Source organism: Penicillium malachiteum, assembly GCF_028827825.1.
Source record: "Penicillium malachiteum strain IBT 17515 chromosome Unknown utg000005l:1.0-9002435.0:326005.0-9005861.0, whole genome shotgun sequence".
NCBI classification, from domain to species: Eukaryota; Fungi; Ascomycota; class Eurotiomycetes; order Eurotiales; family Aspergillaceae; genus Penicillium; species Penicillium malachiteum.
Window position 1 is genome coordinate 598,523 of NW_026643099.1, and position 25,740 is coordinate 624,262.

The 25,740-nt window shown below is 47.9% G+C and overlaps 12 protein-coding genes across 12 annotated transcripts; 5 read left to right on the plus strand and 7 right to left on the minus strand.

The window, feature by feature from the left end:
- Position 1: 1 nt before the first annotated feature.
- N7483_010261 (pre-mRNA-processing factor 19 family protein) lies at positions 2 to 1,674 on the plus strand (the record flags this gene model as incomplete). Its single annotated transcript, XM_057093688.1, has 4 exons — positions 2 to 14; positions 87 to 131; positions 186 to 627; positions 690 to 1,674. 4 exons carry the CDS (start codon positions 2 to 4, stop codon positions 1,672 to 1,674), a joined length of 1,485 nt encoding a protein of 494 aa, XP_056939659.1.
- A 720-nt stretch (positions 1,675 to 2,394) lies between these two features.
- On the plus strand, positions 2,395 to 3,435 carry N7483_010262 (putative RING finger domain protein; the record flags this gene model as incomplete). The annotated part of the gene is made up of 2 exons (XM_057093689.1): positions 2,395 to 3,222; positions 3,283 to 3,435. The coding sequence occupies 2 exons, from the start codon at positions 2,395 to 2,397 to the stop codon at positions 3,433 to 3,435; spliced, it is 981 nt and encodes a 326-aa protein (XP_056939660.1).
- Positions 3,436 to 4,332: 897 nt separating this feature from the next.
- Positions 4,333 to 4,895, minus strand: N7483_010263 (mitochondrial 54S ribosomal protein mL43; the record flags this gene model as incomplete). Its single annotated transcript, XM_057093690.1, has 3 exons — positions 4,333 to 4,624; positions 4,698 to 4,780; positions 4,857 to 4,895. The coding sequence occupies 3 exons, from the start codon at positions 4,893 to 4,895 to the stop codon at positions 4,333 to 4,335; spliced, it is 414 nt and encodes a 137-aa protein (XP_056939661.1).
- A 224-nt stretch (positions 4,896 to 5,119) lies between these two features.
- On the plus strand, positions 5,120 to 6,552 carry N7483_010264 (U1 small nuclear ribonucleoprotein 70 kDa; the record flags this gene model as incomplete). Its single annotated transcript, XM_057093691.1, has 4 exons — positions 5,120 to 5,381; positions 5,452 to 5,579; positions 5,648 to 5,744; positions 5,831 to 6,552. The coding sequence occupies 4 exons, from the start codon at positions 5,120 to 5,122 to the stop codon at positions 6,550 to 6,552; spliced, it is 1,209 nt and encodes a 402-aa protein (XP_056939662.1).
- An 826-nt stretch (positions 6,553 to 7,378) lies between these two features.
- Positions 7,379 to 8,249, minus strand: N7483_010265 (ribosome assembly factor MRT4; the record flags this gene model as incomplete). The annotated part of the gene is made up of 2 exons (XM_057093692.1): positions 7,379 to 7,922; positions 8,056 to 8,249. 2 exons carry the CDS (start codon positions 8,247 to 8,249, stop codon positions 7,379 to 7,381), a joined length of 738 nt encoding a protein of 245 aa, XP_056939663.1.
- A 238-nt stretch (positions 8,250 to 8,487) lies between these two features.
- Positions 8,488 to 9,998, plus strand: N7483_010266 (mitochondrial distribution and morphology protein 10; the record flags this gene model as incomplete). The annotated part of the gene is made up of 2 exons (XM_057093693.1): positions 8,488 to 8,584; positions 8,644 to 9,998. The coding sequence occupies 2 exons, from the start codon at positions 8,488 to 8,490 to the stop codon at positions 9,996 to 9,998; spliced, it is 1,452 nt and encodes a 483-aa protein (XP_056939664.1).
- Positions 9,999 to 10,291: 293 nt separating this feature from the next.
- N7483_010267 (triose-phosphate isomerase TPI1) lies at positions 10,292 to 11,445 on the minus strand (the record flags this gene model as incomplete). The annotated part of the gene is made up of 5 exons (XM_057093694.1): positions 10,292 to 10,320; positions 10,382 to 10,709; positions 10,828 to 10,902; positions 11,027 to 11,306; positions 11,408 to 11,445. 5 exons carry the CDS (start codon positions 11,443 to 11,445, stop codon positions 10,292 to 10,294), a joined length of 750 nt encoding a protein of 249 aa, XP_056939665.1.
- A 1,961-nt stretch (positions 11,446 to 13,406) lies between these two features.
- On the minus strand, positions 13,407 to 18,073 carry N7483_010268 (polyketide synthase; the record flags this gene model as incomplete). The annotated part of the gene is made up of 8 exons (XM_057093695.1): positions 13,407 to 13,451; positions 13,510 to 13,606; positions 13,912 to 14,523; positions 14,646 to 15,779; positions 15,892 to 16,349; positions 16,423 to 16,772; positions 16,935 to 17,306; positions 17,383 to 18,073. 8 exons carry the CDS (start codon positions 18,071 to 18,073, stop codon positions 13,407 to 13,409), a joined length of 3,759 nt encoding a protein of 1,252 aa, XP_056939666.1.
- A 217-nt stretch (positions 18,074 to 18,290) lies between these two features.
- On the minus strand, positions 18,291 to 19,445 carry N7483_010269 (polyketide synthase; the record flags this gene model as incomplete). Its single annotated transcript, XM_057093696.1, has 4 exons — positions 18,291 to 18,423; positions 18,477 to 18,814; positions 18,874 to 19,316; positions 19,376 to 19,445. 4 exons carry the CDS (start codon positions 19,443 to 19,445, stop codon positions 18,291 to 18,293), a joined length of 984 nt encoding a protein of 327 aa, XP_056939667.1.
- An 87-nt stretch (positions 19,446 to 19,532) lies between these two features.
- N7483_010270 (uncharacterized protein) lies at positions 19,533 to 20,020 on the minus strand (the record flags this gene model as incomplete). The annotated part of the gene is made up of 2 exons (XM_057093697.1): positions 19,533 to 19,886; positions 19,943 to 20,020. 2 exons carry the CDS (start codon positions 20,018 to 20,020, stop codon positions 19,533 to 19,535), a joined length of 432 nt encoding a protein of 143 aa, XP_056939668.1.
- A 1,985-nt stretch (positions 20,021 to 22,005) lies between these two features.
- On the minus strand, positions 22,006 to 23,766 carry N7483_010271 (uncharacterized protein; the record flags this gene model as incomplete). Its single annotated transcript, XM_057093698.1, is given in 9 exon segments — positions 22,006 to 22,101; positions 22,156 to 22,245; positions 22,305 to 22,673; positions 22,689 to 22,758; positions 22,849 to 22,926; positions 22,983 to 23,179; positions 23,270 to 23,573; positions 23,649 to 23,685; positions 23,757 to 23,766. 9 exon segments carry the CDS (start codon positions 23,764 to 23,766, stop codon positions 22,006 to 22,008), a joined length of 1,251 nt encoding a protein of 416 aa, XP_056939669.1.
- Positions 23,767 to 24,242: 476 nt separating this feature from the next.
- Positions 24,243 to 25,513, plus strand: N7483_010272 (putative aryl-alcohol dehydrogenase Aad14; the record flags this gene model as incomplete). Its single annotated transcript, XM_057093699.1, has 3 exons — positions 24,243 to 24,666; positions 24,737 to 25,001; positions 25,063 to 25,513. 3 exons carry the CDS (start codon positions 24,243 to 24,245, stop codon positions 25,511 to 25,513), a joined length of 1,140 nt encoding a protein of 379 aa, XP_056939670.1.
- Positions 25,514 to 25,740: the final 227 nt, after the last annotated feature.

Genomic DNA, 25,740 nt, shown 5'->3' on the forward strand with positions numbered 1-25,740 from the left:
CATGCTGTGTGCAAGTAAGTTTTGGGTCATCTATGGAGTTTATGGCTTGCCTTTGTCTCTAACCTACTAACCTATTTGTCCAATAGTCTCTGGAGAGGCTCCCCAGGTGCCTGTCCTCTCTCCCAAGAGCGGTATGTCTTTACAGCCATAATTTGCGCTTGTCCATGTATCTAACAAACTTAAAGGCAGTGTGTTTGAGAAGCGCTTGATCGAATCATACATCACTGAGAACGGAAAAGATCCCGTCAACGGCGAAGAGCTCGCTGTTGAAGAACTTATCGATATCAAGTCGCAGCGCGTTGTCCGCCCCCGGCCTCCAACTCTTACCTCAATCCCCTCCCTTCTCAGCGTCTTCCAAGAAGAATGGGATGCGCTCGCCCTTGAGACATATACCCTCCAGCAGAACCTTGCCCAGACCCGCCGCGAGCTCAGTGCCGCACTCTACCAACACGATGCTGCTGTGCGCGTGATCGCTCGACTAACTCAGGAACGGGACGAGGCCCGTAACGCTTTGTCAAAGGTTAGCATCGGTGCTACTCGTGCTGCTTCTGGTGGTGATGCTATGCAGGTGGACTCTGCAGGTTTGCCCCAGGCGGTGCTGGAGCGGGTTGAGAGCACGCAAGCTGCGTATGTGAAGTCACTCTTAATTAAACTATATTACACAATTGCTGACTTGAATTATCTATTAGTCTCTCCAAGACACGCCGCAAGCGTCCTGTTCCCGAGAGCTGGGCTACAAGCGATGCCATCTCCTCGTTCAAACCTGTTGAGCCCACTCAACCTCTGTGCCCAGGCGGCCGCGCCTTATCAGTTGATTCCACTGGTGATCTTGCTTTGGTCGGTGGAGCGGATGGTGTTGTTGGTATTTACTCGATCTCTCAGAAGAATATGGTCCAGACTCTTAAGACAGATGGCCCTGTGACTGATGCCACATGGGCTGGTAACAAGGCCGTTGTTGGTTCGGCCACGGGATCTGTCAAGGTGTTTGAGAATGGCACTGAAGTCGCAAGCTTCGCTTCTCATGCCGGCGAGGTTACTGCTGTTGCTGTCCATGCAACTGGTGATATTGTTGCCTCAGTGGGTGTGGACAAGAGCTATGTGCTCTATGATCTTGCTACAAACAATGTGATCACTCAGATCTTCACAGACTCAGGTAAGAAAAAGCTCCTTGAAAGTGAGACCATGAACTTGCAAACTGATCATCCCTCTTTAGCTCTGTTATCTGTGAATTTCCACCCTGATGGTCACCTCTTGGCCGCTGGTGGTGCAGATGGACAAATTAAGATTTTCGATGTCAAGACTGGAGCTGCTGCCGCAGACTTTGGGATGTCTGGACCTGTTAAGTGCCTTTTCTTCTCCGAAAACGGTACTTTCTTGGCTGCTGCCACTGCTCAGTCTACCACTATCTCGATCTGGGACCTGCGCAGTTCCAAGGAAACCAAGGTGCTGGACACCGGCAGCCAGGTCCAATCTATTTTCTGGGACTACACTGGCCAGTTCCTCTTGACTGGTGGACCCAGTGGATTGACTGTTCAACAATTTTCTAAGGCATCCAAGGAGTGGTCAGAGCCCCTGCGGAGTGCTGTGCCCTCTGTTGCTGTTGCATGGGGTTCCTCTGCTCAGAGCATTGTCACCTTGAATGAGGGAGGTGCAGTGACTGTACTGCAGACATAATAAGCCCAAAAAGTGTACTTTTAGAGCTGGATATCTGACATTTCTACATCCCTTTCCCCTTTTTCCTTTCTTTTTATTTTGATTTCTGTTGTCATGGTGTTTGTATTACGTTCACAACAGCCCTAGCGCCGGAAAATCCATGTCTTTTGATAATGACCTAACAATGCCCAAAGGTGGCTCTGCCTGAATTTTCTTTTTTCCGATCTAAATATATGCTCTTTGGTCTTGTCATTTTAACTACTCTATTGTGTTATTGCCTAAAATGAAGATCATTCCCTCCCCATGGCTCTCTGAGAACTTTACTTAAATTTCACTTCGTCTTACTTCTCCAAAATGCTTTTCTACTTCTTCACCCCCACGTTGTTCCTCTCACCGCCTTCCAAAATAACTTCTTACCGCCTCAACTTTCCTTAGCAGAATCATACCGCCTTTGGACTCGGGCCTATGTACCTTGGTCCTTGGACGATCCATCATGTCTTCCAACTCTTCTAACCTCCTCTTTTATACTCATCCATGTGCACATGGCGCGTCTTGTGAGGCTGCGCCAGAAAGCTGCCCCCATTTCTCACCAAGTCTTGATATGAGTGACGAGTCCGGTGTCCAGCTCTTGGGAGTCAGGTCCAAGGTAGGCAATATCTCAAAGATCCGCGGGGCCTACCGAGAGGAATAGCCGCCATATTAACAATTCGTGTTTGGTTTCTCTTTTAGCGAACTCGCCAGATGTCACAAGAATCCGCCGAGGATACGGATCAATCGTGGGAGCGCTATTTTCATCCGGCTCCGGCTCCTCCACCAAATATACGCTCTCAGCCCGCCCGGTTGCCACCCATGCGATATCCTCGTGATGGCTTTGACTTCCGGCGCCCGGCCGGTACCCCAGCTCAAGAGGATAATGTGATCGATCTCACCAACGAACCCGAGACACCCCCTCAAAGAACTCAAACTCGCACCACAGATAACAGACCATCAAGTTCATCGCGGCCGCCCCGATTTGGCAGACCTATATTGGCCCAGGAGATCGTGGACTTGGATGACGAGCCCGATAATCCCGCAGAAGGGCACTCTAGCAGCCCAGAAGTCCAATTTCTCAGTGCGTCAGTGCGCCCACCACCGCGTACTCGACATGAACTCGAGGCTCGGTTCCACGCGGCCATTTGGGGCTCCTCAGTCCATCGCAATAACCCCCGTGCCCGACAGATTTCCTCGGAAGTTGCAATGTCATTGCCATCCTCGATTATGCCTTTTCGAGGCGCTGCTCGAAATCTCGATACACTATTCTACGGTCAGAATCGCGGTCTGGGCAATAGTATTGATCATGAGGATTCTTTGATCCTTGACTATGGACTAGCATCTTTTTCCATGGATCCATCTACGGAAACCCCAGAGGATAGGCGACGTGAAACTTACAAAGCACCTAGTCCAGTGCCAGAAGGCTTTACACGCACCCTAGCAGATGACGATGTTGCCATTTGCCCGAACTGCTCCAATGAACTCGGAGTTGGCGAAGGGAAGAAACAGGAAATCTGGGTTGCAAAACCATGTGGCCATGTTCGTACTCTCAATGAGTATTTATCTATTTCAATTGCATCAGCTAATCTCTCTTACTAGGTCTATTGTGGCGAATGTGCAGAGAATCGTTCGAAGTCCAAGGCTAAGAAGACCAACACGGCCCAAAGAACAAAACCTTTCTCCAAATGTCAGGTCGCTGACTGTGGTAAGCCGGTTAGTGCTCCTACGGCCATGATCCATCTATATCTATGATTCTTTCCTCAATATCTAGAATCACATTGCATGGTGAGGAGGTGTTTTTCGTTTGCCACCCGGCGTCTTGTCTTGTCGATACCCACGTTGCATGGAAGTTACCGGCGTTTTTTGTTTTCTCTTTTATCAGCCTGAGATTTTACTTGCATGAGTCTTCATACTCCGGTCTTGTCTGAGCGTATCATGAAGATTCGGCATTCCTCTATTACAATCATACTTAGCTACAGCGCCTTGAAGAGCCATCTCAAGGAAATTTCAATCATTTATGAAACATGATAATTTCCTATATATAGAAAAAGAAGAAGAAAACTGCCAGTCTCAAATTATATCATAATACACTCAAGTTCTATGTATGTGAGAGACTGATACTACTATCAAATCCTCTCTATTAGTAGATAAGTTACTGCTTGGTAGTAGTAGAATGCTCTCGGATATATAAACTTTGAATGATTCTTGACTATCTTAGACTTAGGATCTTATAAATTTTGGATATTAGGAAGTGCCAGTGCCAGTGCCAGTCTTGACTTATACAAGTATTAGGGTCCCAAAATGGGTTCAAGTTTCAACTTGAACTTGAAGTTCTGGAATGTCATCACCTAGGTAGGTACCTAAAATAAGTGGGCTCAGGTGGAACTGGACCGTCCAGATGTCATTTAGCCTTCAGTGCAGTATATATCGGACTAACAGCTCAGTAATAACCCCATTCATACCATTCATACCATCTAGTTGGGAGATATTCAATTTACAAGCCATTGGGTCTATGAACGAAGAATCGATATGAGATAAGAATTGTGCCTAGATTCAATAATACAAGACGATGCAATGGCAAGGCCCCATCGCTTCGAAGAAAAGGCCGTGGCCTTTGTCAAAATGCTAAAACAGAAAACGCCCAGGATTTTATACACCACGCAGATCTCCATGGTATGGTGACCAGATACCACGCACACTCTCGTTAAGACTCGTGACGGGCTTCTTGGTCCGCTTGAGCTTCTCTCCGCTGGCATCCTTCAAGATCATCGCCTTCTTGAGGATCTCGCCGGGCTCCATGTTTCGTACACAGATGGCCTTCTCGCGACCATTGATGTACTCGCCCTTGATAACAGGGTGCTTGCCGTGTCGGGGTGCTACTCGGACTTCGATTTGGGGGTTTTCGCGGGCGAATTCGGGGAGAGTCTGGGTCAGGAAGGCGCTGTACGGCATTGACTGTTAGTAAATTTCCAATTTCCAAGGTCATATATAAAGAGAATGAAATGGATACGTACAGCATTCCCCGAGAACTGCCGCCATGGTTGCAGTAGTGAAAGTCAAGGCGCTTGCATTGAAGGATGAAGGCGCCAACGCCATTCTGTTTGAGGTTTCAAGTCAGCTCAGCTGTAAACTTGGATTTCGAAAATTTTAACCCTTCATCTGAACACACATACCCTGGCTGATGTGACCGTTCGAAGACCTTGGACTGGCATTGCTGTGATTTGGCTATCTCTCAAAGTACCACTTCTGCTGTCTTTCCCTCTTCACAATTTCTGGTGTACGTGAAGGCGGTGAGTCGGCGCCAAACGCGGCTAAGGCGCTTTCAGCGGAAGTTCCCTTCTTACGACCACAAGATCGCGACTCTCCTGAGGAACCTCGTCAAGTGACAGCTTTCTCATTTCCCTCACGTCATTCGTTCACCGATTGAGGGCTCACGATGACGGACAAGCTCCCCCCTCCTCTGCTGGCCTTATTCCAGCCACGCCCACCCCTTCGCTACATCCCTCCTACCGATCGCGCTCCGGAAGATTGCGCGAAAAGTACCATCTCCGGAGTTGCCCAATTTCTATCCGAAGCAAAGAAATTCGAAGACGAGGCACCATACAACGCGACTGAAAGTTGGCTGCAGCGGAAATGGCGCCAGAACTTGGAGAAGAAGGAACGATGGAACAACCAGATCAAAGAAGGGCTAGAAACCTGTAAGCGTCATTCTATAATTACTCTCGGGCGCGAAGTTATCTTGCTAATCAGCTTCGATCATGGAAACAGTTGATCCAGAGAAAGATCCACAAGCTCGAGGCGACCCATTCAGGACTCTCTTTGTTGCCCGACTCAGCTTTGACGTCAAAGAATCAGACCTCGAGCGAGAATTCGGCCGGTTCGGTCCCATTGAGCGAGTAAGACTCCCTCTGCAATGTCTCTTTGTCTTGATATTGCTTATAGTCTCTGACATTTTTCTTTCCAGATTCGCATTGTCAAAGACACCATTTCACCAAGGGCAGCCAAAAGACCCAACAAAGGTTACGCATTCATCGTTTATGAACGCGAGAAAGACATGAAAGGTATAATCACCAAATTTATCTCGTTTGCAGTTGCAGAACCCCCATGATCCATTATTATGGTAAGAGGAATATTTTTGCTAACATAGAGGACCCGGGATATTCAGCCGCCTACAAGGAAACAGATGGAATTCGCATTAAGGACCGACGAGTCCTGGTGGATGTAGAGCGTGGACGCACTACTAAGGGCTGGAAGCCTCGTCGCTTTGGCGGTGGCTTGGGAGGCCGTGGTTACACCAAGGCGATGCCTTCTCGTCCCAATGGACCGGGATTCAATGCCCCATCTGGACCTGGTGGCTACGGTGGTGGCTTCCGAGGCGGATTCGGTGGTGGCAGAGGTGGTGGTTTCCGTGGAGGAAACGGAGGCTTCCGCGGTGATCGATTTGGTGGCCCCCGTGGAGGAGTTGGCTACCAAGGCGGACGTAGTGGATTTGGAGGACAGCCGCCACCCAATGCTCCGTCTGGCCCTGGTGGTGGACGCAGAGGAGACTTTGGAGGCGGTTCTTACGGCAGAGGAGCAGGCGAAGGTGCAGGCAGATTTGACCGCGGTGTAACTGGCAGCAACCGAGAGCCTGTGCGCCCAAGAGACGGTCCTTCAGATCGGGACCGCCGCGACGACCGAGATGGTGATCGTTACAGAGACCGAGACCGCCGCGATGATCGCAATGGAGACCGCTACCGGGACCGTGGTGAGCGTAGTGAGCGTGGTGAGCGCGACAGATATGCCAGTGGCGGCCGAGAGGATATGGGACGCAAACGTTACCGTGAAGATGATGGTTATGATGACCCCCGATCCCGGAGACGCTACTAAGTCTTCCCCTTCTTGTGCATGGATGCTTCTTTTCCCCCTTCTCAACCCGAGTCTGCTCTGCTGGTGGGTATACTTAGTCTGTTCTCGTTCGTCCATTTCTATTCGCAAGGGTAAAGGGGTAAGGCGAAATCAAAATGCAGCCACGAATCTGAGACGTTTTCTTTCTATGATTCAAGTCATAATCTCCGCCTTGCACTCACCTTACAAAAGAGTCAATCTCCGATCTACCTGACCTCCTTCGCCCCGGCACGCACACACCCCGCCGGCAGCTGACCGAAATATTCCCTTGGTGCCTCAGTGTATCCCCCGTTTCTTTATTATTTTTCTGCTCTCCATCCTGCCTTGGTATTATTTTCTTTCCGTGTTCAAGTTTCAGTCACCGTTGGGCTTTTTTCCTGCTTGGATTTCTTTTTTCTCTGCCGGTAAGTATGTATTTTAGTTGAATCGGATGGACTCGATGATTGGAATCAATGACGCTCAGGTAAAGTCAGGTAAGAGCCAATTCAATAACTGAAAGCAGGCATCTTACTAGGTACCTAAGTAGCCAAATGGATGGAATTTTTCTACAAAGGAACTTGAAGGGGCATTGTTACTGTCGAGTTTTATGATATCCAATTTAAAGTATTTATCCAGAATCATAGGCACATCATTCAGAGATCCAAGTTTCACAAGGAAAAAAATGGAGATAATGGGATATTGTTCAATATATTTGGAAAAAGAACCACAGGAGAAAAAAAGAAAAATAAGATGTTGCGCCCACCCCAAACTCCAGAAGATGCCCACAAGAATCTTTTTTTGATCAAGAACAAGAGGCAAAGCGATACATCTATGCATCAACCTCCATATCACCCTTCTCCAGAACCTTAATTTCGTTGGTGCTCCGCGACCAGTGAGCCTTCAGGTCAACCTTGAACTCAGAAGATGTGACGCCGAACATCTTCATGATGGTTGTCTGTCGGGAGTCGAGGGTCTCACCCTTACGGCAAACTGGGAAGCTCTCTTGACCCTCAGTCAACTCAAGCATAACCTTGCCCTTAACCAGGCGGGTAGGGACACCCAGCTTACGCAGAGCAGGCTCGACAGTGTGGCTGACGGGCTCGTCGTGCTCAACGGGGATCTCGCCGGCATGCTGGTAGACCAAGCCGTTAGGAATGCTGAAAGAGCGGGTAGCCTCAGTGCCAGCACGGGCGAAATCAGAAGGGCGGAAGTTATCGAAGTACTCGGTGACGGATTCAGCGGCGCGGGAAGTGAAAAGCAAGCCGACGGCACCGGCCAGGTAGGGAGTCAGGCGGTGCACATTGGGAGCAGCTTCGCTCTCAGGAGTGTTTCCAAGAGCGACGGCCATAACCTTAGTCTTACCGAAGAAGAGACTGGGAGAGTGGGTTAGTGATCTGATACATGATGGTGGTGGAGTTGACTATTGCATGATATACAGATATAGATTGGGAACTCTAAATCTAGCATACCAGGCAAAAAATCACTCAAGAGCATGAGAAAACTCACCGGCTGTCTGAGAACTCAGCACGAACATCCTTCAGGTAGGTGTTACGCATGTTGTCAACGGCGAAGACAAACAGATGGTCATATTGCTCGAGGGATTCCCGGATATTGGCATAGAGTCGGCGAGTTTGTTCCTTGTGGTCCTTCTTGGTAACCTTGGACTCATGGACGACGCGCGCACGCTTTGAACGAGGCATTGTGAATAATCTTTATAAAATCGAGTAAAGTTGAATCGATGGGTATCTATTATGCTTTCCGGAGTGTGGTTTTCGCTGATATTTTTTCTCGCTGATAACCGGATGATTTATTATTCCGATGCTTATCCGATCACCCCCACTAGTCTCTATCGGGCAACCAGCTCACGGTTAACATCATCGCTAACCACGCGGTTAGGGATCAATTATTAAGTCGAGGGTCCGGTCCCAGGTCCAGAGGATGCTGGACTTTATGGAATATGTCCAGCTCGCCTTTTCAGAGGCGACTAACTGGAATCGCGACAACTCATACCTGTCGTTGACCACAACAGCACAATGTAAGTCCTCAGGGATGCGACGTGAACGAATCCACTCAATCTAATATCATGAACGATAGCGATTCTTGAATTTTCGACTCCTGAACGTCTTCGAGTTCGTCTCTCCTCTCTTGCAACACCCCATTTTGCAACGAGCTACTCGCTCGGCACAGTGGGATTACTCGATGGATCTGTGTCGTACCTCTTCAGCACGGTTCCTTTTCACAATACTCCTAGTCGAAGTGCTTTGATCCCTTTACGAAATATCTCTCCGGGATATCGACAAGTGCAGGCGCCATTAGCTCCGGTGGAAGTCTGGGGATGGGGCTCATTGCTTGATGGAGTCAGTATCCCAGGAATCAACGACGGGTCGCGTTCAACGCCCCAGGGAAACAAGGATGGGAATCGAGCAGCAGACGAAGCAGCGCATCGGAAAGCGACCCTGCTTCATGCATCTCTACACCTTCCATCACCGACAACTCTCAATGCGCTGTTCTTACGCCGTATCTCTCCAACCATGCAGCTATGTCTAGCTGTGTGTTCCACACAGGGACCACCGTTGTCCAAGTCCGCACCGCAAGCATCAATGCTAGCCCAATTATCTCACGACACAGGAAAATATTCCAATGAATATTTATTCAGCACAGACAATGCCCTCTTTGGCTGGCGTGGGCTCTGGAACTTTGGTCCGGATCCTAGAAAACCTCGGCCGAACGCATCTCCGGCGCTCTCGCTGCTTTCTGCAGGCGCAGAAGCGTATTACTCGCCTACATCTTCATTGATAGGCATGTCCACTGGATTGCGATTTACTACGCTTCCAGCTGCGACTCAAGTGCCCTCATCTACATCCACATCATCTTCAGCCAATCAGCCTACCCCAATATCCACATTCCCTTATACATTAACCCTCACATTAACCCCAATTACTGGCTCTCTATCAACAACTTATTCGCTTCGTGCTTCTCCGAACCTTGCATTCAGCTCCCGATTTGGCTTCAATGTGTATAGCTGGGAAAGCGAAATGGTTGCCGGGTGTGAACTTTGGCGCCGGGCCAAGAAGTCCTCTGCCGATGATAACTTGGAATGGGCCCGTCGCAAAATCCGCCTGCATGATTTCTCCGCCTCTACACCGGGCTCCCCGCCTACCTCTCCACTCCTCTCCGATCCGGTTCAACCCGAGCCCGTCAAGTCGGACGATGTCATCGATGTCGAGACTGGCGACTCGGTCATCAAGTTCCGAGTCGATCAGTCTTGGAACATGCGTCTCCTTTGGGAGGGTCGAGTTAAGGAGCTTCTTGTGAGTGCAGGTGTTGGACTAGGCCCGGGATCCTTCTCTCTGGCGCCAAATGTCTCTTCCTCGGGTGGGTCGGTGCCTGGTGGAGGTGGGCCATCGTACTGGCGCGGGGTTGGAGTTTCAGTTATGTATTCCTCGTGAGGGATATCATGACGCCCTGGAAACTTGGTCTATGCGTGTGACTGTTTTGTCCAGGAGTTCTTTACACACTATGTGCGAGTCATTGGCATTGACTCTGCATTTCTATTCCTACTAGATGCTTTAATTTACCGCTGAACTGGAAATACCTGGCGGTTCCAACATTGTACATATCTTTCATGACAACATATCTGACGTTTAAAGCTTTTGGCCTAACTAATAGATGGCTTTCTTCCGAGCCATTCAACCCTGGCACTTATGGAGTATCATATTCTTCAAATTCCCAAATTCACATCTTAGATGCGAGCGTTAATGATTTCGACGACTAAAGGATATAATGTTAGTATTCGAGACGACAACGACCTTGGGACTCAATGTCAACTTACAGGCAGGCTTCAAGCTGGCACCGCCAACGAGGAAACCGTCAACATCGGGCTGCTGAGCGAGCTCACGGCAGTTCTTCTCACTGACGGAGCCACCGTAGATAACACGGACACCCTCCTGAGCGGCAGCAGAGACGCTCGCACCGAGCCACTTGCGGATCTCGGCGTGGACATCCTGGGCTTGCTCGGTGGTAGCGACCTTGCCGGTACCGATAGCCCAGACGGGCTCGTAGGCGACAACAACCTTGTCCCACTGCTCCTTGGAGAGCTCCTTAGCGGCAGCGTTCAGCTGGCGGGTGACGACATCAATGGTCTTGTTGGCCTCACGCTCCTATTCGATTACAAAAGAGTCGGGTGTAAGCGGGTGTACGGCTGTTATGCCATCAAGTTGCATCCCGGTGACCCACACCGGGAGAAAAAACGGGTCACCGAAAGTGGGAATGACGTACCTCAAGGGTCTCACCAATGCAGAAGATAACCGAGAGACCACCGTCAATGGCAGCCTTGGTCTTGCGGGCAATGAACTAGAAGAAGAAAAACATGTGTTAGATCCAATTGATTATAATTTCGTTGTTGGGGGGAGGAGTGTGGCGCCTTGTTTTGGTTTTGGGTAGCCGGGGTTGTATAGATCACGGGGTTTTTACATACCTCGTCAGTCTCCTTCAGGATGACACGACGCTCGCTGTGACCAATGACAACCCAGTTGATGTTGGTGTCCTTGAGCTGCTCAACAGAGATCTCACCGGTGAAAGCACCGTTGGGCTTGTCGAAGACGTTCTGGGCGGCAACGCCAATCTTGGAGTCGGCGAGCTCGCGGGTGAGGGTGAGGTAGAGGGCGGGGGGGGAGATGACGACCTCAGTGGTAGAGTCGAGCTTGGCGGCGTTGAGGTTATTAACGATGCTGGTGATGCTCTCCTTCACACCGTTCCTGTGTTTATGTCAATTGCATGATTCAAAACACCATATATGATACTGAGATGCAAGTTTGGAGGGGTATCCTCGAGCATCGCGGGGTAGTAAAGTACATACATCTTAAAGTTACCACCGACGAAGAATTGGCGAGGCATTTTGATTGTATGTTATGAAATGATTTGGGGGTATTTGGGAAAAGAAAAAGAACTGAGAAAGCTGTTGGGAATATATAGAGGAAAAGGCCGGGGCGGTTAAAAGAAATGGAGGGGCAGTTCCCGATGATCGGCAGTTCCGCCTGATTATACAGGCATTAATATGACGTTCACCGTTTCTCATGTCGGATAGATGCATGGAGGAGTGAAGCTATGTGCTGTTCCTATGATTTCGAATGGGTCGTTAAGATCATATGAGTGAGACTGTGAGAACATTTGAATATGTATACAATTTTTATGTTCGTGATACACGTACTTAGGTATATATGCATAAATATATATGGCATCTAGATACTACCTAGCACTTGAGTACTATAGACTGGGATTACTAGTACTATAGGTACACATATGACTCGGATGATACTAGTACTAGCAGCCCCTGCCCAGGTGGGCCTGGAATACTAATTGATAGACATGATTATCCTTCTAGGTATGTACTATTATATGTCTATATATCTATCTTGATAATATTATATATACTATCTGTCACAGGCTGAACCCCTGAAAGAGTACAGGCCTTGCCTGTACAAAGCTCAACCATCCACGTGACCCATAACATTCCTCTTCTTCCTTGAGGAATCGTGCCCGAAGTCTACTTCTTCTCCTTAAGCTTCTTTTTGTACACAGTTTGTGGTCCAAGTAGACTGAATCAAGTCCGCTTCTGCCCTTCACACTATCTTGCTTAACTTAAAGTGCTTAAGTACTAGATATAATACTTCTACTAGGTAGTTCTTCAGCTTCCATACTACTATATATGTACTAATAGATATCTAGAGATATATAATAATAAGGTAGATATATGATTAATGGTTATAGAACGGTTGTGAACGGTTGTGAAAATACAACCTATTACTAAGCAGGTTTTCTGCCTAATATTGCCTTATAATTAGTTGAGATTAAAATTAATGCCTAAGGTATGATAAATTTTGCCTGATTCTGTCTGATTCTGCCTGATAATTAGTTCTAATTAAAATTCTTGTACATGTTATGTTTTTAATGGTCTTCCCCTGAAATGTATATATATATATATATCTGTCTCTGTGTTGGATTCTTCTTTACTTCTCCAACTCCCTTTGAAAGTTGGACTTGGAAATTTCTAAAAATTTCTAACTTGAACCTTCTGAATATTAACCTTCTGAATATTAACCTTCTGAATTAATCTTGGAATCTTAGAAGTGTATATAGATCTTAGGATCCTGGATGATTGTTTGTTTTGATTCTAGTACTATAGACGCGTAGAACATTGTATGTAATTTTATTAATATGTAAATTACCAATATTGGTCTATTTCTAAATGAATTAATACCTGTATGGATTCCTGTATTGGGTATTTGATAACTGTCTGACAACCATTTCACAACCGTTAAATTTCTCATAACTAATCAATAAACCACAACGAGGGTACCTCGAACTTTTTGAAAGAACTGTTAAATTCAATATACTGTCAAGAACTCTCGCTTGACCGTTATTTGAAAACCTGAAATCTAGCAAGGTGGCATATATAGGTAGTAAAAGTAGTATCATATACCTGTGGACATCTAGATGTACTAGTATTCCAAGGTTACTACCTAGTAGTAGTACTAGTAACTTGAATTTCCCAGGCTTAACTTATGTGTACTATACTACTATTGATGTAGTAGCTCAACCTTGGAAGTGCTACCATGTACCTGATATAGTGGAGAAGTGCACGTATGCAGTATACTGTGTAGTACCATATGGAATGCCCACTTGCCTAGTACATAGTAGGCATTCAAGTTTGATTATCACAGCAGAAATTTCCAAAGTTCTCATATACAAGATTTGAACCTCCGAATTACATAATAGAAAGCACTAGTTATTAAAAAAGGTCATATGTTAGATACGAACCTTGGAAGATGAAGATGTCCCGAGGTCTTTCCAAGGTTCTACGCCTCGAGGTGCTTTGAAAGTTCCAAGCCCCATCCGTTGACCTGACATCAAATGTTAGGTATCTGACATTCTCATAGAATCGTGGGCCACTTGACTTACCATTGGAGGCAGCATCAGGGAAAAGTGATTACCATCGGCGTGGATAACGTTGACTTCCCCCAAAAGTTCATCCCACCCAAGAGAATCACCCTCGGCCCTGTCATCCAGGAACCAACTGACGATCTTTTGCTGCTCAGGCATAAACTTGGGACGAGAAATTTTGCCCTCCCTTACCCACGCCGTCTTGCGCCGAAACTAGCACAGCCTGAGGGATCTTTCTTCCCGGCAGTTTCCTCGCCTTATATCTGAGCAGCTGCTCTCTTGACATTGTGAAGTGGGCACTTGTGATCGGCCGGTTTTGGGTCTTCTGTGAAATGAGTTGGAGTTGCTCTTGGCCCAAGATGGCTTCTCACTTTCTGTTGTGCTGGTTGCACAGGTGTATGGGGTCACTGAACGACCAACCATGGAAGCGGCCGATGAGCTGGACAGGGAGTCTGCACTGAGTCGAGACGCAGTCCATCCGCAATGAGATTGCAGAGTGATATGACATTAGTGATTACGGCGAAGTCATTAGGCGAAACATCGAGACTAAAGGTTTCGTTCAGATTACTGATGATCTCTGCAGCAACGAGAGAGTCGGCTCCGAGGTCTTCGAGATTGGAGTCCATCTCGAAATTTGAAACAGGAATATCAAGAGACTGGCTAAGAATCTCGAAAACAGTGTTTTGCCATTCTGAAGCAGCTTCGTCGGAGGACTCAAATCCAGAATGGGGACTTTGATCCTCGTTGTATTTATTGTTCAGATCAACGGAATTGCCATCAAGCTGGGAAGAAATCAAGTCGCACAAAGCTGCAACGTCTGTGACATTTGCAAATGCCTCGAATGAGATTTCAATCTGGAACCTGGTGGAGATGTTGGCTAGAATTTCCGAGCTAACCAGCGAATCTGAACCAAGCTCTTCAAGCCTGGCCTGCTTGGTGATATCCTCCACTGGGACATCCAAAGACTGACGGAGAACCTCCTTCAACTGCTCAAAATATTTGTAGTTTTCATGATGGCCTCTGGGAGTTTGCCTTTGTTGTCCTTAACAGTAGTATCATTGGCCTCCCCGCTGATTCTGGATGAGATCAGACAGCACAGAGAGGCGACATCTGTGACGGCTGCAAAATCATTGACAGAGATGTCAATTTCAAACCTATTTGAGATGTTCATGAAAATCTCTGAGCTAACCAGTGAGTCCATGCCCAGTTCCTCGAGTGTTGCTTGCTTGGTGACTTCCTCGACTGGAATATCCAAAGAGCTACTTAAGACTTCTTTGACTCCACTCAAAGCATCATCTGTACTCTCGGTACCTCTCATTGCCTTTTTAGGAGGCAAAATAGGCATCGACACCGAATTAGGAGCTGATGGCCGAGCTTCAGGTTTTGATGAGCGAGCGGGCTGCTCCTTGAGTTCTGTGCTTGCTGCTGCAAGCACCTTAGCAAGCGAGCTGCGCAAGACTCTGGAGAACTTCAATCCCTTAGCACACCACACCATTTTCTCGCTCTCCTTGTCAAATGAAAATACGTCGAGTACAGCCTCCTTGTTATCCTCACGGACAATCTTTGTATAGACTCGGTAGTTTCCGCTAACCTTGAGCTCATTTAAAGGGCGAACGGAGTCCATGCCAATGCAGATATAAGCTAAATCAGCATCCTCCTCGTCATTGGTACCACGAAGCGAGTGCACGAACGCCCCAGGCACTTGCAAGAAAGTGTCTACGACCAAAGGGTCTGCAATATCATCATTAGGCGTTTTGGACAATGCATTTAGACCATCCGGTGGGATGACGATGTTGCCTGCACCCTCAAAGCTCTTTCCGACCAAGTGACGAAGACCACGATACCCAGAGGAGTACTTGGCCATCTTCGAAAATACCTTGTACACCATTGTCCCCCGCAAGGCTTCCGTGTCGGTCTCCCTTTCTAACAAGCTAGTGAGACGGGCCCATTTGTCTTGCTCGTCCTGATCAGTGCTGAGATTGTTGTCCATTCGAAGAGAAATTGCGCCTGATGCGTGGGAAACTGGCTTATCACTGCCCTTGGTAGACGACAGTTTGAAACTCCAGGTTCTTTCAGTCTTTTTCGTCAAGATCACTTGAAGGGCGCGCTGTGTGTCCAAGCCCATAGGCGCCTTGATTTTCAAAGCATCTGCACATATTTTTGGTATGATTATGTCTGTCTTTGTGTCTTGCAACAAGGCGACGGCGTGTGCAGCCAGCTCCAGATACATTGCTGCCGGGGCTATTGGAGATCCAACCACAATGTGGCCCTGAATCAGTTCCTGATAACTTTTGGCACGGGTGTCGACATTGAAAAAAAAACCTGCTCATATTCTGCCTTTGAGTCTTATCTTCTGAGATATAGGCAAAATCACTGGTATTTTTCAGGCAGTGAGGACACAGCGCTGGGGCCTGTTCAACGATCTTGCTGCCCTGTCCACTCAAGACATCAACATGGTCCAGCCAGTGTCTATGCCTCTCAAACTGGTATGGCGGCAGGGATACAGGGAGGTAGCTAGCTCGTTGACTGGAATGGAATGACCAGTACTGGATGTTCAGCTGGCCATTCTTCCACAAAGTAACTGTAGCATCCGCGAGAGATCGTACGGGATCCTTCGCATTGATCCCCACGAAGGTGTGTCGATCCTGAGCTTTAGCTTCGGGTAGTGCGGTACGTGCCATAGCAGTGATGGGGCCGCCGACACCAGCTTCCAGGAACACACAATCTCCCAGTCGGTCGACAATACGCGAAATAGCCTGCGTAAAGTACACAGTACCACGGGTGTCGCGAGCGATTATATTGGAACCCGGGCCAGTCCAAGGGCCTTCGTGGCAGGATTCAAAGGGGAAAAGCGGTTCCTATTTTGGAAGAAACATTAGATGATTTTTCCAATAACAAAGTGGGATTGACAAGTGGTGTTTTAATACTGACCTGGAATGGGATTGAATCTGACAAGTTGGCGCTCTCATCGACGATTGAGTCAGCCATGACGGAGTGGTATGCGTACATGCCATTTAAGACCTTGATTCGAATCTTCTCGCCACTGGCCTTCTTACTATTCAGGTACGACTCGAGAAGCTTGATGTCCACAGTGCGCCCTGCAACAACATAGTTGTTGGGTCCATTGTAACAAGCAATGTCGAGCTTCACATCTGGATGTTTCTCATAGAAAGGCTTCAGATCCTCGACAGGAGTTATACCTTTCTCTATTAAATCGGCTTCAATAGCCACCATAGATACGGTGTCCTCACCCCAAAGTTTCTCAATTATGGTCGCGCGACCTGTACAGAGAGGTTAGTATCCATTGAAATAAACCAAACATTCATGTGGGCTTGTATATACTGACTATAGAAGGAAAAGAAATTAGTATGCGTCAAAGTATTCATGCCATAGAAGGACATACCCAGTTACGAGCTTCATTCCGGCCTTCAGTGTCATAGCACCAGACACAGTTAGTGCCGCCCACTCGCCAAAGGAATGACCACAGACTGCCTGGGGTTTGACACCTGAGTCAATCCATGACATGCCACTCGAGTATTGGATAGAGAACATGGCGGCATGGCGGAGAACAAGGTCGCCGTCGTCCTGGATTCCCTCGAGAACCGCCGGAACCAGGCCGGAGAAGCCAAGTGACTTCATCGCCTCATCGCACTGATGCATATGCACCCGGAATAGCAAAGAGCTGTTATAAAGAGCTCGAGCGGAGGGTACAGTGTTGCCATTCTGGCCGCTGAATAGAAGCACTATGGGCTTGGGCTTCTGAGATGTAGTGGTATACCTCTCTGGATTGAAGAGCTGGACCTGGAGATCATCCACTATGCGAGGGTAGTTAGTCAGCAATGCTTATCTATAAGCTAATTTTGGAAAAGATGGTCATTGAACATCACTTACGCGAAGTGGCAGTCGTGCTGAACACATGCTGCAGCTGGTGACTTTGCCTCGTCGCCAAAGAGAAGGCGATGGATGGAGCATGATCGGAAGAGACTAAGGCGTTCTCAAGCTGACACCTTAGCTTGTTACAGAAGGCCGAAAGACTAGCCTCGGATGCCGCACAGATGAAGACAGGGCATGCAGAGACAATTGGAAGAGGCGATGTCGACTCTGTCGCTGACGATGACAGCTGTGGGGGAGGGGGCGCGATAACAGCAGCAGCGTTTTTGCCAGAAGCACCATAGCTGTTCACAATTGCCAGGCGCAAGTCGTCATTCCAAACTTTCAAAGATCTTGAAATGGCCATCTGATCAGGCTCAAGAGCTGAGATATTGGGATTCAACTTCTCGAATTGAGCTTGTAGGGTTATCTTGCCATGCTTCATCATAAGCAGAACCTTGATCAGCGAGATCACACCTGAAGCTCCTCCAGAATGTCCAACATTGGCCTTCACATCACCAATATGCAAAATGGAGTCTCTGTCCTTCCCGCCAATGATCTGTCGGATACCGTTAACCTCGACAGGATCACCAGCGCGTGTGCCCGTGCCGTGTGCCTCCCGCGACAGCGTGTGTACACTCGCCCGCCTGGATAGCGTAACAGGCCTGGTGAATGGCAGCCATTGCTGACGAACAGGCCGTATCGATGACATGTGAAGGGTCAGTCCAGCCGAAATGATAGCTCAACCGCCCAGATACGAATGATCGAAACATCCCAGCACCTGTGTATGGCGAGGGCGCGTGGGAAGCCAAGTTCAGAGGGTAATCAGGCGCATTCATTCCAACGAAGCAGCCGGTAACATTTGCGCTTTTGCTTCTGTCATGGGTCTCAGCGTCTTGCGACTGGCCAATACCCAGCCAACCTGCTGATTAAACTGCTTTGTAGGTGGTTTCGAGCATAATGCGCTGATGCGGGTCGAGTGCTGCTGCTTCGCGTTTGGACTTTTTGAAGAACTGGTGGTCAAAAGACTCGACATCGGACATGAAGTTGCCCCACATCTTGCTCTTACTCGCTGAGCCTGCACCGGGGAATCGCTTCAAGTCAATGTCGCGTACCCTGCTTTTCCCTGCCTGAGCGTCTGCCAAAAGTCCTCCGTAGTGTCTCCAGCTGCAGTTCGACAAGCTAAGTCCACAATGGCAATCGCATCTTCAGGGTAATTGGAGAAACTACTACCGGTGATATTATGCGTGGCCTGCTTCCTTGGAGTGATATATTTCAGCACAGGATGCCGCAGTGGCTCGTCAACCTCGAGCTCCAATGCGCGAACGACCACCACATGATCAGTTTCGAGGCTGGCAAAGCGGTCCCAAGCTGCAAAGGCTTCTTCAATGCTCATAGTCGCCAAGCCTCTATACTGCATTCCCTTGGTAATAATGCGCGTGGCTAGGTTGCTCTGTGCCATCAACCCAACGCCACGCCAGCAGGTCCATAGTATTGACATGCTGTTATCACCCTGGAGCCTTCGATGAGCTGCCAGACCCTCCAAGAAAGAGTTTGAGCTGCGTAAGACAACTGGCCTTCAAAACCGACAAGTTTTCCAACTGAGGAGACGAGGTAAAAGAAGTCTAGGGTGCCGGGTGGAAAGAGGGTGTCAAGATTCAAGCCGCCTATCACCTTTGTTGCTAAGACATCGGCGACTTCTGATAGTATGCAGCGCAAGATACTGTGGTATTTTGCTATCCCAGCGGCGTGCAACACGCCTTTTACAGGCGGTAGATCGAGCTCATCAATTGCGTGTCTAAGCGTGGAGTCGGCCCCAGCCTTGCTAGCATCAATGCTCAGGACACGGACGTTCACGCCTAGAGCTTTGAGCTCAGCGATGCGCGAGATCAGGTTGTTCAGATCTACATCATTGGCTTCGCGTTCTGAAGCTGGAGGAAGGCCACAACGAGACACTAGTAAGATATTACTAGCGCCACGTTTACCCTCCAACTTGAAACTTCCAGACCGATACCTCGGGTTCCCCCAGTAATGAGGTAGGCTCCCTTTGAACTGAATTGGAGTGGTTGAATATCACTGGTCATGCCCGGAAAAGGTTGGAGTGAAGCTGTTTGTGCAGTTCCTTGGCAGACCTTGACGACGTCAAACTCCTGAGCATTTTTGATGGCAGATCATGGAAAACGACCTTGATCGTCCTCAAACAGTCCACCAAAGACATTGGGAATTTCCATCTTCAATGCACGCACCAGGCCATAGAGAGGAGCATGACATAGATCACCAAGACCTGAGTCTTTGGTGATCAGTGAAAACAGCTTGTAACTCTTGGTCTTGTCGGACTGCCAGCACTGATGTAGTGTTTGGGCGGCTGAAATCAACTTGGTGCAAGAGTTTGTTGCGACCTTGTACACATCATTTTTGGATGTCTCCGTATGTGGAATGTGGACCACAATCGTATCAGACGTCAATGATGGCCCAATTTCTGCGATGTTGTGAACAATCGCTGTCGCATAGCCATCCTCGATAATCTGATCTAGGTATATAGAGATGCCTTCATAATGATCTTGGTCATCGACGAGAAAACGCACTTTCCCAAAGGCAAGCTCATTCTCGGATAATAAAGCAGGCGTCCAATCGATTCGATGAACCCGCTGGCATCCATGATTGTTTTGTTCTATCAAATGAAGAAGGCAATAAGGGCCGAAGCATGTCGGTCCCAAACTTGTTGAGATTGACTCGAAATTGTTGAAAAGAGTTCAAAAATAAAATCTGATATATCAAACTTTCTGAGACCCTGCATCGATTCATTTATAGAAGTGGGCTCTGGACAAAGAATGTTCTTCCCCGCTGATATAGATTAAAATCCTATAGGACTATTCAGTCCTGAAACGACCGAAAGCAAACTCCGCCAACTAGCTAATGAGGAAGGAATACTCTACCTTGTGCACACTAAAGATGCATGAGTCGATTCAGTGGCAATGGACTAAATCAAAACCATCCTTCTACCGCATTGGACACCGGGATGACCTGCAGGAGTACAATTGCAATGTGTAGGAGTGTATATTCCGAAATAGGTACTTAGATCGAACTCCGACCTCGGAGTCGCAATCTTGTACGTACAGTAACAACTTTGAAAATCATGAGATGAGAAAAACAGAAGCTGTATCTTCGGGTATGACCTCAAGAATCATGATGCATGATACAAACTGAGACGCCGTTCTCCACTACACGACGTACCTATGGATACTACATAGTAACAGCCAGAAGGAACGAGGCAACTACTAGTATAGACTTGAACTAGACAGCTCGTATTAGATGCCTGTAAGCACTATTTTCCTGCACATGTGTTCCTTCGCTTAGTATGATGATAGAAACTATAGATATGACTGATTTACATGCCTGCGGTCTTTGATCTCAGAACCAATCAACCTTTACATCTAAGTCGGCACAAAGTGACAGCCCGTCAAACTCTAGTACGCATATGCAACGGACTTTGGGAGGGGCTGGCAGGATTTTATCCGGAGTTTCAAGGTTGAGCTTACTGTTGTCGATCGGATGAGGCTGTGGTACGGACGTTTTCTCGGCAAATTATGTCGTCTTGCAGGGGTCATGCGTAGGCTGAGGGCTCTGTATAGATCTCACGCATATCTCCTTCACAGCCCTATAACTCTTATCTACCAGTCATAGACGAAAGTCTCAATGCACATGTGCACGGACTTTTAGTCGGGAAGTGTCACCAGGCATCAATTGCAAATCTTCGTGGGGGTCGATAACAAATCCAGTATCGAATTGCATCTCTGCATGTGTCCTTTTCATTCCTAGCGGCCCCATAGACCCCATAGGCACCAGGGATCTCAGGGTTCTCATGGGTGCAGGGGTCCCCTGTAAGGTGACATTGGAATAACTAGCACATGCTAGTGCATATATGTGGCTTCTGGGCCACATCGGAGCCCCGCCAAAGTGCATATGTCGTGCTGATATCTAAATATTCTTCTGCTTCTTCTTTATTAGATATTACAACTACCGATTGGTCCAAGAATTATACGGTATCTTGAACTTAAAACATGCTAGACCCTTTGTTTCATACAGTCTTTACATACCAAGAGCGTGCCAGCACAACGGTAAGTCCGGTTCGGTAAATTACTAGTAGATAGTTATGGAGGCAAATTTAACGCTTGAATTTTAGTACTATTGTACATATAGTACTTTGGCGACGAAAATCAGTGACCCGGAAGAGGAGTGGCCCGGAAGAGGGAGAGATAGGGATATACCTAGTAGTTACGTTATGAAAATAACCTTGGAATAGCCTTGAGAAGTGAGGCGAATTTGAATACTACGTAGTAGAATATGGAAGTAAAGAGCACAGAAGTTTGATTGATTTATTGAAGACTCAGCGGAGCTCTTCACAGCACCTAATCCTGTGCAATGCAGTTGGTTTGTCCATTCTTGTAAGTCTAATAATACTCAAGGTGAAGGAGTCTCGCACAAAATCCTTTTTGAGATAAATAAATATAGCTAATCAAGGGAGCTGGTGCCTATGCCAGATATTCCCTCTACATCACCTGGGTACCGAGTGATATCTCTATTCTTGTACGGCCACTGGGCTTAGAGATCTCCAATCTTCTTTTCTGCTGATTCCAAGGGCCGTCACAGGGCTCGTCGCTTAATCGTGCAGAGGAAGCCTCGCTGTTTCACGAAGAACCCATTTTCCACTGTAAGCGCCTTCGGGTCGAAGATATCAATCTAATTCTCTCATCAGCAGCAAAACGACTTGTGTTTGGAAAGATTGTGACTCACATCATAGTTAAGAATTAAAAAAGGGATGAGCTTTTTCACTTCAAAAATACCGATGTACTTCCCAAGGCACACTCGTCTCCCAGCACCAAACTGGTCAGATTGTTAGTCATAGGCATTGGCTAATCAAATTCATACCGAACGATACTTACAGTCAACATGCTTTGTTCGAGCTTCTTTTTATGACCTTCGCCACCACAGAGCCACCTCTCTGGGTTCCACTCTTCAGGCCGAGGGCCAAATATTGGCTCGTTTCGGTTTACCACGTTGGGATTGCCACCAACTAGGGTACCTTCGGGTAAAGAGGTGCCCAGTACGATGACACCTCCTGCGGGAACAATACGCTCAAGTGGTAGTGCAAATGGAGGGTGTATACGTGCTCCCTCTTGAACACAGGCATCGAGGTAGGGAAGATCGCGGACCTCCTCCCATTTTGGATAAGGAAACGAAATGTTCGCAGCTTTAAGCTCTTCTCCTAGCTTCTCTAATTGCTCTGGATATTGCAGGATGTTGTCTGTAAACTAGTTAGCGTTCACCCGTAGAATAATCAGCCTCTCCCCAAAGTTTTCGTCCTGGAGCGCACAACATCCAGGCTCAGATGATTGCCTGTTAAAAGCTATCGATAATGTACTAGTAACTCACTGGATTTTATCAGTTTTAAATTGCTTCAGCAGAGCACATGGAGATCCAACTTACCACATAACAGTACCTATCAATGTACCGACCGAATCCGAGCCAGCGATGACATTTGAAAAGGTCCAAGCAGTTGAAGCCCTATGAGTATTGTAAATATTACGTTGGTGAATCTATTTGAGAATTCACTCTCTTACCATGGCTGTAGATCAGGATGGACTTTCTGGATTTCGAGAAAGTGGGCCAAAAAGTCCTTCTTCTCAGGGTTGACATTCCTGCTGTTTTTGGCATCCACTGTCTCGCTTAATCGATCGCGAATGGCTTTGGTGACAACGCCCAAAATGGCCATTCCAGGAGTTTTTCGGAGTCTGTGGACCACTTGATTTTTGTAGATCTAATGGTCGAGACAGGTAATTTGTGTCATCTACTAAGGATATTAGAAAACATATAGGTTTTGGGAGTGAGTGTACCGAGGAATCCATACCGGCGCTGCAGTCTCCATGAAGGCAAAGATAGCATCCAGCATGCCTCCGACATCGTGACCTTTCTCAAGAAAGCCGTATCTTCGAGAAAAGGACATTGTTCCCATCACATCAAATGCAAAGTATTGTAGCCATTCACCAAAGTCAAATGTCTCGCCAGTGGCCACAAAGCGCTGGTCAAGCTGCTCCGATAGACATAAAAGCACCTGGTCGACCAGCCCTTCAAAAGTGACGACATTGGACAGGGAGAAAAGTGGTGTAATCGGGCGTTTGAGGTGTTTGTGCGTCTCTTTCTCTTGTGGAACCCTGGAAGGATTTTAGATAATTATAGTATACGTTCTAAAATGTGTGCAAATATTACATCAAGCGGTCAATACCTACTCCCGAGGTCTAGCACCCTGTCTAGAGGTATTCACATCTGTAATACGGTACTATGTGGACGCTCCAGGCTCGACAGGATCACTCAGAATACGAGAACTTGCCACTAACCTTGCAGCATGATTCCAAGATTGTTTCCTCGATATAGCCCGATATAGCCGGGCAATCGGAGCAGGTTCAGAACAAATTCCGGGGCCCCTCCAAAATTGAGGAACTCATCCCGGTTGCAAGACAGGGGTCTGCATCAAGCTGGTGTTATCACCGTCTATGTCCGTCGCTAGCGTGTGCTGTGCTGTTTCTCGCCGGGTATATAGATATCTCCGAGATATTACCCCATGGCTGGCCCAGCTGCGCAGCCAAATCTACTGGCAGATTTGGGGTAGAAGGGTTACAGGAGTTACGTTCTTTTTTCTTTGTTCTACTTGGAGGCTTTTATATGACCCAAGGGTCCGTCTGAACTCCATGATGAGTCTCCATCAACTCATAACCAACTGAGCCCATCGACTTCCCCCAATCTCAGCACCGCCTCCCGACTTGATTTTCCAAAAGAAGGATAACACCTTTCGAATCATTGAAAAAAAAGATCGAAACTTCATCATGGCCGAACCGACTCCCCCTACCGAGCTTGGCCGCCTGCGCGTCCTCTCATCCACTGCTGGCGTTCGTGTCTCTCCTCTTCAGCTGGGTGCTATGTCCATCGGTGATGCCTGGGCTGGCATGATGGGCTCCATGGATAAGGACTCCGCATTCAAGCTCTTTGATGCCTTTTACGAGGCCGGTGGGAACTTCATCGACACTGCGAATAACTACCAAAACGAGCAGTCGGAAGAATGGATTGGCGAATGGGTCGAGGCGCGCCAGAACCGCGACTCATTGGTTTTAGGAACCAAGTTCAGCATGGACTACCGCAGCTATGCAATCGGCAAGGGTTCACAGGCTGCTAACTTTGCGGGTAACTCCCGCCGCAGTATTCACGTCAGTGTCCGCGACTCATTGAAGAAACTGCGTACCGACTATATTGGTGAGACTCCCGAATCGCTGTTTTCGTTTATATAGGACCCTGATTTCTGATTTTACATCCCCTCCATCAGATATCTATTATGTTCACTTCTGGGACTACACCACCTCGATAAAGGAGGTCATGGACGCCCTTCATGTTCTTGTCGAACAGGGTAAGGTTCTGTACCTGGGAGCATCGGACACCCCTGCCTGGATTGTGGCTGCCGCCAACACCTACGCTATCGACCACGGAAAAACTCCCTTCAGCGTCTACCAGGGGCGCTGGAACCTTCTATGCCGTGACTTTGAGCGGGATATCATTCCCATGGCCCGTCAATTTGGCATGGCTCTTGCCCCGTGAGTTTACAATCTTCCTATTTATAGTAATATGCAAGCAGCTAACCCATGTTGCAAACAGCTGGGACGTTCTTGGTGGAGGCAAGTTCAAGACCAAGGCTGAGATTGAGCGCCGCAAGACTGCCGGAGAAAACCTACGTACTTCTGCGGGCCGACTTCCCTACCAGACTGAGGATGAGATTAAGGCCAGTGAGGCTCTGGCGAAAGTGGCATCGGAGCACGGCATTGAATCAGTCACCTCCGTCGCGCTGGCCTACGTGATGTCCAAGGCCGGCAGTGTCTTTCCTCTGGTCGGCGGCCGCAACGCTGAGCACCTGAAGGATAACATCCAAGCTCTGAGCCTTGAGCTCACTCAGGAGCAAACTCAGTATCTTGAGAGCGTCAAGCCCTTCGACGCTGGCTTCCCGCATAATTTCGTCCCCACGGACCCGAATGTTAGTGGTTCGTCATTCCTGATTGCGCGAACCAACGCTATCAAGTTCCCCAACGCCCACAAGCCGACCTCTCTGTGAAAGGTCACTACCAGCCACATGATGATATATAGCATAGAGAACAGGAATTCTGTGATTATGGCCCTGCGAGAGGCAGTACATATAGCCTGATATAGGACCGAGATTTCTCCATAGTACAATGACCCAGAACCTTGGAATGGAATGAATATTTACATACATATACTTCAACTTTTAGCTCGCTTGCGCGGCTTGCGAACTTGACTTTTCTCTCCCATTAATATCTATAA